This window comes from Ciconia boyciana, chromosome 15 (genome assembly GCF_034638445.1).
Source record: "Ciconia boyciana chromosome 15, ASM3463844v1, whole genome shotgun sequence".
Classification (NCBI taxonomy): Eukaryota; Metazoa; Chordata; class Aves; order Ciconiiformes; family Ciconiidae; genus Ciconia; species Ciconia boyciana.
In genome coordinates, this window is record NC_132948.1 from 5,767,521 (window position 1) to 5,777,226 (window position 9,706).

Genomic DNA, 9,706 nt, shown 5'->3' on the forward strand with positions numbered 1-9,706 from the left:
GACTTTTCAGCTTCCCATGGTCTGCCAGGTGCAGAAGAAGTTGGGAGGGGACACAGCCGGGACAGCTGACCCCAACTGACCAAAGGGCTATTCCATATCATACGATATCATGCTCAGTATATAAAGCTGGGGAAGAAGGAGGAAGGGGAGGACATTCAGAGTGATGGCGTTTGTCTTCCCAAGTAACCATTACGCGTGATGGAGCGTGATGAACCACAACACAATTCAAGAGGGCAAAACACAACATGGAGTGCAGAAGCAATATTAATCAGGTACAGAACATAACACCCCCTCTTTCTTAAGAATACTTATAATTTCCAACTGTCTAGGCTGGGTGTTAATCACAGACACTGCATATTTAGCCTACAGGGGGACAGAAATAGCGAATCATACTATGTTCTTAACATACACTGCTGTAAGAATTAGCACAGAGGCAGAAGACACCTCAGTCAAATGGCAGCGTGCGTACACCCCACAAACACAACGCTTGCCTCTGATGCAACACACTGAGGAACCCAAAGCTGGTAACAGGGAGAAACCTGGACTGCTTAGCAGGAGATTATTTTCAAACACTCTTGTTCTTTCAAGAATCTTACTGTTGTGAGCTAACAAAAGTACAAACAGGGAAACAAACAAGTCTCCTGTGTTACATCCAAAACACTGTCCAAGCCCGTCACCCTCATCACTGAACAACTCCAAGACTACCATACTACCTTTCCTTTACTCCAACAGCATTTAATATTCCAGCTAGGGAATCCACAGCCTTCTTATTCTTAGTACACCACAGCCCTGATTTCTATGCTGTTCTATTGTGGGGGAGAGGGGGGCGGCAGAGAAAAAGAAGGAAAGAAAAGAAAAGAAAAAAAAGAAAGAGCTCTTACCACTGACTGAGGCCTGAGATTTCTTATTGTCTGCAAAGGAAGAACAATTAATTGTCTTTGTTAATCTTGTCACATATAAATTTGGCCCTTCGGATATACTCTCTACAAGAAATATATTCACATAATAATTTTAAAAAATTTTAAAAATCACTGTCTACAGTAGTTCTAACAAAATACATTAACCTAAGCCAATTTGGTAACCAGAATGCTACATAAACAATGGAAAGAAAGCAAAAATACAGGAAAAAATTAGGAAGGTGGAAAAGTAGTAAGTTTAGATAATTTCTCAAAGACTTTTCAACTATAGATGGATGTGTAAAAGCAACAGTATTTAAAAATTAAGCATGTACATTACAGGAAAATTTTTAAAGCAACTTGTGAAGAGTCACATGCAGAACCACACATAAAAACCCTAAAATTTACATTTTTGGGGAGGATGGGATGAGCAAACCCATTACTGAGAAAAAAAAAACCCCAAACCAAACAATTACTTACGAATATCTCGAAAATGGATAATAAGTCTGGCCACAAGAGAAAGATATTCCTCCTAAAGGTGAAAAATCAGTATTTTAGCATAGGAAATAAAAACATTGCAATCATGACTCTCTGGTTCTTCAGTATTCTTCCTCAACATAATAGATTTTACTTTACAATGTCTGTGGCTTTCCAGAGCAGTTCACTTGCAAGGAACAGTCTGTTCATTAACTAAGCGAGAATATTTTTACTAATACATCATTGTGGTTGATGGTACACGGTGGCCAAGAAACCACAAAAATTCACTGGAAAGAACCTCCATGACAGTCACACTAATAGGATCGCAATATGTGAACATAATTATAAACCAATACATCCATTTTCCACTTCTTATCCAAATTCCTTTTTCTTAAGGATTGAACCTACTTACATGATACACTGACTTACTTTAGTCCTTGAACTACGTCACATTCATATTACAAGAACTTTTTTTAGGGTAAGTTAATATTACAAATACAAGGAAGTTAACAACTTCAAAGACTAACACATTATAGAAGTGTCAGAAGTGAAGAGACAAATATTCTTTGCAGCATTTTATTAGTGTGCTTCATAATGTGCAAGAGAAACTGCACAGGGCTAAGATAGCCTTCCTGCCCATGAAACTACCAACAGTAAGAATGCCATCAGCAGGCGTACATTTGTGACATCAGCATTATAGAACTTGTCTTAGTGAAAATTTTATCTCAAACATGGCTTGCTTGGAGACAGCAACAGTATCCAATTTCTCATAATACAGCTCCAGGAAAGAAGTTTACATTTTGGTAGAGTCTAGAATTGTACATGATAACCAGACTTTCACAGAGACCACAGCACTTCCCTTGGTCTTACTCTTGACACAGCCTTTTCATTGATATCTTAGTCTCTCCTGACCACCAAACTGGTTCTACGGAATGGTGCTACACTGTAGATAAAGGAAATTCTATGCAATTCACTACACGCAAGTCTTCGGATAATAATTAAGCGTGGTCCCATGTATGCATTAAATGCTGCAGCATCACAAAAGCTGTCTTGGACTAAGTCCAGTTTCATGCATGTATTGGATGCAAGACACCTCACTTCCCCTCAGGGTAAAAGAAGCACATATAAATCAAAAATTTTGCATAACTATGTACTCTAAGCAGAGACAGTTAACTAAGTGCATCGGGTTTGCTATTTCTGCAGGTTGTTCCAAATTTCTTTTGACACCTCAGTAACTTCTGGAAACAAATAGAGATGCTTTACCCTTGTTTTGGCCTTCATAAACACATGACTCTCCATCTCTTTGCTGGATTTATTATGAGCAACACCAGCCTTCCTCATAGCGTCATCACTGAAAAAAGAGGAAAAAACAAGGCTGGGTATTAATTGAGGGCATCAGAAAATACTTCCTGTAGTTAGGAAGGTCTGTAAAACACCTTCTTACCCCTCTTGCATTTATAGATTTTTTTAAAAAAAACAAACAAACAAAACCAAAACCAACAAAAAACCAACCACCACGTACATCACTTAAAACTGCCACCCTTTAAAATTTCTTCAAATAATGGAGAAAAAAAGCCAACTAAATTTCTAAAATTTCTAAAAGGCAACATAAATATTCTTTGCAGAAATTCAAGAACAACTGCTAAACAAGTCATTATTTTATCACCCGATGTATTATTTTGACAAAAAAAACCAAGACCTGTTTATTTGAGGAAAACTGAACGACAGGATTAATGTAATCCACGTTTGGCAAACAATGGGCTTGAGCCTGCCTAGTGTCAGGCATTTCCAAAAGAATCCGCTAAACATAAGGTGGAAGAATTAAAAAAAAAAAATTAAAAAAATAATTGCCTACAGGCATAGGGGTTTGACCAATGAGTGAGAATAACGAGTGGGAGCATTGATCAGGGGCAGAGAAGAACAGAGGTGCAGCGATGTGCAGGGCAAGGAGGGGACAATCAACATGAAAGCAGCAGGTGAAGCAATCAGATGAAAAAAAAGGCCCTATTGATGCAAAGTTGAGGGGAAGAAAAAGAACAGGTTTGGTAATAAAAAGCTTTCAATTCCCTTACTGTTCTTTTCCATTTACCACCCAGAATCATGGGGACTTGCTGTCCTTCCTCCATCACACCTCTAGTAAATTGGATCTAGATCTGCCCTCTGGATGGGATATCAAACATGCAAGATGAAAAGGGAAAAGGGGGAAGGAAAAAAAACCAACCCACCCACACAAAACCACACATTGCTAAGGACATGGGTGGAAAAGAAGGGGCATTCTCAGTACATCAAAAAGTAGCAAGCAATTCAACTGTGAAACATGCAACGAGATAAAAATGTCCTAAAACAAGGAGTTCAGTCAGGTGAACAGCCCTATTCAAATCCTCCAGGCATTCTCATTCCTGGAAACATTTCACTTCACTGCAAAACCTGTTCTGTTTTAAAGCAGCCTAGCAGCTACAGTCTAAATTCCACAAACAAGTTATGAGGAAATACTTTCACTTTGCAATTAACATCTCAGCAACTTACTTCTCAGTAACTGTTGCTGCATGAGCAGCTACCGTACACTAAATGCATCTCAGGGAGTGATCCCTGAAAGCTTCAGCCAGTCTGAAGGGGGACTACTGTTTTCTTCCCCCTGAATTTCTACCACCTCCATTGCAGCAGGAATGGTGCTTGCATGAGCAATAAACTGATTCAGATTCCTGAATTAACTCTATAACACAGCCACAGAAGCGAGAAGAGCAGATGCTACAGCCTTAAAATGCAGGAGCTTAGGCTGCCACAACTCACACCCTTACCTTGCAAACTAGTAGCATAGTAGCATACAGCTAACCTGCTGTAGCCTGCAGAGTAGAAGACAGTAGAACGTACCTACCCGCTGTGAGGCTCTCTCATGGTAACTTGTTCATGTGGTCTTGGCAGACACTAAAAAAGTGCTTTTCATACATGAAGGTTACTTAAACTGAAGCAGAATCGGAACATAATGCACAATAACTATTCTTCCATGTGCAAACAAGTCTTAAAGTGAGCTGCTCATAAAGGAGCTCTGCTGCAGAAGAAGAAACTATATCCAATTATTTATTGACACCTCCCTTTTCTAATGCTTTCCCTTTCAGAAAGGCTACCTCTAAATCCACACTACTCTGAATCCTCCTTAACTTCCCAGTCCCATAGTACAATAACAATGCCTCTCATTTTGAGAGCACCAAGCACTAAGCAGGCAGAAAGACAAGAAAAAGATTATGCAAGTAAAGGAAGTTAACATGTAGGTAGTACGAAGTGGCTGTGGTACAAACAGTGATCAACGTGGTATCAGGAACTTGGAAAAAAAAATCCATAGCAAAGAAGTTATCTCTTTTATGTGTATCTACCATTTCCTTTTGATGCTATACAACATGAAAGACATTTTGTATATACAACATGAATGACTACATCTGCATTACCAATAATGCCACTCCACACGCTCCATGTCATATCTGTTAGCATTCCAATAAAGGTTTAGAGTAGGAGGAAGAGAAAAACACACAACTTGCTCTTTGTTCACTTATTCATCTGCAATCACTATAAAAATATTTACATTAGAAGACTGGGAAAGTCACAAAGAAAAGCACCGTAGCTTTAGCATAGAGTTAAGGATACCAAATAACATATCATATCCTCGCAGAACACCAAACTGAACAAAACTCTGAAAACTAGATGGTACCAGCCAATTCAACCTTCATCTGCCTCATAAGCACTTATTAAACACATCATAAGATGCACAGTAAAACTCTGCCTTTGTCATTTCATGCAGAACACTCAAAGCTGTGGTTTCACAAGACAAAGCACTCAACACCAACACCAGCTTCAGGAATTCCTCCTCCATTCCCAAGAAGCTTGCTTCCAGCCCAACAACATGCAACCTCTCACTCAGGCCAGCTGGTCTAGTTGAAAAATCTTGTAAAACACGTTCTCCTTCAAAACTATACCAGCTCACCTATCCAGTTCACACCGTGACTGCATGAATCAGTTGTTCCAATTAAATAAAAGGGCAACAAGTTCCAGGGCCACCACCATATTAAGCCATGGAACATCACCAAATGCTGCTTCATGAAATACACTATTTGATCACTATAACACTCAGTTCAACAAACCTTTCTTGCTTAAAACAACAACGGGGGGGGGGGGGGGGAGGGGGAAACGTGCTGGTAAGCCGTTAGCCACATCTATCCACACTACAAGGTTTAAAAACCTCGACGTAAACACCAACAAATAAATTAAACTTTAATCAATTCATCTTGTGCACATGACACTGTCCCACACAACATTTCTGTTAGTTACAGATCAGACATAACAAATTTCATCAATAGCAGCCCTCACTGGAGGAATACCCACATAACAACACAGACCAGCAGAAGACCCAAAACAGGAATCACTCATATTACTTTATTCACATTTGCTGGACAGAATATATAAAGGCCTGAAGGACCTCCGTCCCCAGAACACTGCCTTCAGCTACAGAGGGGAAAGTAAAGGACAATCCAGCCTCCCTAAGGCCTTGTCCTAGCATTACCCTTCTTTCCAATTCTGCAGTGATAAAAACCCCTTCCTACTACGCACAGAATCACCCCTTCATAGCTTCACAAGCATATCCTCCAGCAGAGGTGACTAGGTAAGAAGCCGCCCCTTCCAAGCTATGTCAGTACAACTGTCTGTGTGGCTGTGCCATCAGCGGTACTGAAGAACAACCAAGGTTAAAAATAATCACTTTTTCTGAGTTATTATTAACTTTGAGAAGTTTCCCTATCAGGTTCACTGCATGGCAATCCAAACACTTGCAATGAAGAGGTATTGCAGAGGCAGTAGCTTCTTCAGTTCACAGTTGTGTCAAAATAAGCATTTCTAAAACATATCCCTCACTTTCTACAGTCCAGGAAGGGAGAAACATCTGCCGCCTTGGCCTTTTTTGCCTGAATTCTCATCAGACAACCTGGGCTGGGATATGAGATTGAGGGTGCTTTATGAACTGGTTTTGTGAAGTGTTTCATAGAGAGCAGCAACGCAGGTAACCTTCCTTTTTTTTTTTCCCCTCCCTCACTCTAAAAAACTTGAGATGATCCACTAATCTGCCTGCTTGTTCCTCAGTCTCCACCTCTACCTCCTTTCACATGCTCTCCACCATCTCATCCTTATTTCTGTTCACACGTTGTTCCTTCTCATCTAGCTAAATCATTAGCTAAATCTTAACTGAGAACATACATATCAAAACTTCAAGCAAAAAACTGAAGACAAAATTAATGGACCATCGCACAACTTAAGTTACATCCCTTTTCTATGCTCAACACTATTCCCTTCTAACATAGCCTAGAAGTAGCTCGGGGCAGGAACTGTACACAGCTGCGCACTAAGTTTACCACCACACAACCCAGTTCAGATTTGTCCTTCAGGCAATACCAACATTTAAAAACATATTAAGGAAAGGTCTTTAGAAAGGAGACTCCCAAGGCACCAGTATGTGCCTGCTCCCTGTAAGGGCCAGAATAAAGGGGTGCCCTGCAAGCACAAGTATATATTCACATTCCTACATCATCGAACAACCTGGGAGAAGCCAAAGCTGATCCCTGGCCTCAGTCATCTGAGCTCAGGCTTTCCTGGATCCAGCAACAGTATGAAAGTCCTGCTTGGGCCTGCAGTCACACAAGAACCTAATACTGAAGGGGGCTTCTTAGTTTATCAAATACACTATTCTCTCAAATGATGATAACCAAATCATACACATTGACCACTGACACATCCACTAGGATACCTATTCCACACAGCATCCCTGAAATGTTCATCCATATAATGTCACCCTTTAAAAAAAAAAAAATCAAAACCAAACAAAAAACCCCCAAAACTTAAATTCAGTGTTGTAAAGGAAACCCAAGTGTGAAATAGCAACAAATTAAGACTTCTGTATCCAGAAGCTATAACAAGGCACTCAAAATGAGTTATGTGAATGGTTCCATATATTTAAGTTAACTTTTAAGAGCAAGTGTTAATATTCATCTTGACAAATAAATATCACTTGTTGTTTGCAGGATTAACTGGAAGATATACGTACATATGACACACTGTATTTTTATAACTGTTAGGAACAACCTTCCCACAAATTAAGAAAACTTTCAGATGATTCACCAGATACTTATTTTAATTACCTCCCTCCTCCATCTACTACATAAGCCTCACTAATGGCAGAACTGGAAGCTTATGGAAAGAAATAGGAACTTGTTGCATACAGAGCTCAAGTCTTTTTAGTCAATATATTGCTCCTATTTCTCATTCAACAAACCTATCTATTATAAACTCTACTTCTGGCTAGTTTCACTTTATTCCAAGTACCAACATGAAATCAAGCCAAGTTGTTTTCAAATATCTAGCACATCTTAATCACTTTAAAAAAAAAATCCACTGCAGTCATTGTACGCTTACCCCAGTAACAAGTTTGTTTGCTTTTTAAACAAGATAGTGAATACAAACATATGATGTATACTGGATGGAGCACAAGGAAGAAACACCACTTACAGATACAATATTTAAAAAAAAAAAAGACCATGTCAATACATCTATAACAAAAAGCACACAGATCATATACAGACATCTGCGCATATACGTAAAAGACAAAGAAACATTTTATTTCTACTTTTTCACAACAAGAATTAAAAGTTTAAGATTACTGTCATTTCTTCATATGGCATTAACCTTAAATATTTTATTGGTCAGTAATAGTAATTTTTTAAATCTCTTCCTGTATGCTTCCATTGAAACATTTATCAGCATTGTTTTCTGCTCAGAGAAAAAACAGTTATAGTTTGCATGGCAAACATAAAAACAAAGGTTTATTGCGTTAAGGTTTGTATCTGCTTACTCATATTTATTTCCTCAAAGTTACACAGCATTCGAGGGCACTTTTGTTTGCTTGCTTTGATGAAGGAGTAGAAGAGAAGAAAAAGCAAGGGATTAATCTCACAAGATTAATGACTTTGCAGAAAGTTTAGAAAGTAAAACATCAGTTCTGAGCACCAAGAAAGTTTGCACGGCTTTGACAGACACACATTATCGTATTTCTTTAATGAATACCATAACAGTTTAATTCTGAAACAGCACCTTAAGTAAAGCCCACAGCTAGGCAGTAAAACCACATGCAGTCGAACAGCATACTGTTTTCATATCACAAAAAAAAAGACAGTCTGTTTTTAAATATTGGTTTTCATAAGGCAAGACCAAGCTTTTCAAGCATACATAAATAAGTATTTCAACATTACTTTAGAAGCAGTGAACACTGCTTTCACTTATGTAATAACCACCTTTTATAGAGTAAAAAAGCCTTCCACAAAATAAAAAAAGCATGTAGAGCAGCAAAGTAATTAAAGCGATTGTTTCACAAAGGACAACTGAAAAGGCAACAAACTGATTTTTATTTTAACAGCCTTTTAGGCATCAGATAGATACCAATTATGATGCTTACTCTAGAAGTGAGAAAGCAAATCCCTGTCCAAAATAACCAAAACATTAAGTCCCCAATATTTTTATTTCATTTTTGCCCTAAAAAAAGTCAGATGCAAGATAGAAACAGTGGTTTTCATAAGACAGAATATGTCAAATTTGGCAACACTACGGACACTGCCAAAATCGAAGTCCTAAACCAGATGCTGTCAAGCGGGACAGGAAGCCGGTATTCCTGGGGAAAAGGAAAGTGAAAGGGAAGGAGGATCGGAGAAATGAAGTCAAAGGACAGGCCTGGCTACCCGCCGCACAGGCTCTGAGCAAATCCTGGTAACGAGACCCCTCACAGTGGGACGGCGAAAGGGCCCGGGGGAGAAGACACACCGGGGACCACGGACGAACCCGGGCAGCAAGGGGAGGACCGGGAAGGACTCGCAGAGGAGCGAAGACGGGTGGGACACAGCCACCCGGCGCGGGCGGCCCCGGGAGCCGCTGAAGCCCCGCTGGCAGCAGCCGAGGCCCGCCTGCGGCCTACTCAGCGGTGAGACCGCGGCCCGCACTCACATCTGGCTGACGAGCTTCTGCCGGAAGTTGGTACTGCGCCAGTCGGTCTCAGGCCCGGTCACGTCCATCCCTGCCACCACCGCGAGCGCCGCTGCGTCCCGCCGCTACCGCCCCGCCGCCGCGCTCCCCGCCGTCGCTCCGCCACACGCCACCGCGGAAGTGGCGCGCATCCACTTCCGGCGCGCTGAAGGCTTCAGGGAAATGAAGTCCCGGCGCGAGCCCGGGCAACTCTCGCGAGAGCTTCCGGCTCGGCGCGGGGCTCGCTGGGAAATGTAGTCCCGCCGCAGGCAGACTACCTGCGGTAG

General features: G+C 40.7%; 1 protein-coding gene across 3 annotated transcripts in view; it reads right to left on the reverse strand.

The window, feature by feature from the left end:
* Positions 1-9,694, reverse strand: part of MED15 (mediator complex subunit 15) — a 33,774-nt gene extending 24,080 nt beyond the window's left edge. For all 3 annotated transcript variants that reach the window (XM_072880587.1, XM_072880586.1, XM_072880588.1), the window contains exons 1-4: positions 9,402-9,694; positions 2,637-2,724; positions 1,377-1,428; positions 882-911 (exon numbers count right to left, since the gene is read on the reverse strand). In XM_072880587.1, coding sequence (XP_072736688.1) covers positions 882-911; positions 1,377-1,428; positions 2,637-2,724; positions 9,402-9,469 — 238 coding nt within the window. In that variant the 5' untranslated portion in view covers positions 9,470-9,694. The remainder of the gene's footprint in view (positions 1-881; positions 912-1,376; positions 1,429-2,636; positions 2,725-9,401) is intronic.
* Positions 9,695-9,706: the final 12 nt, after the last annotated feature.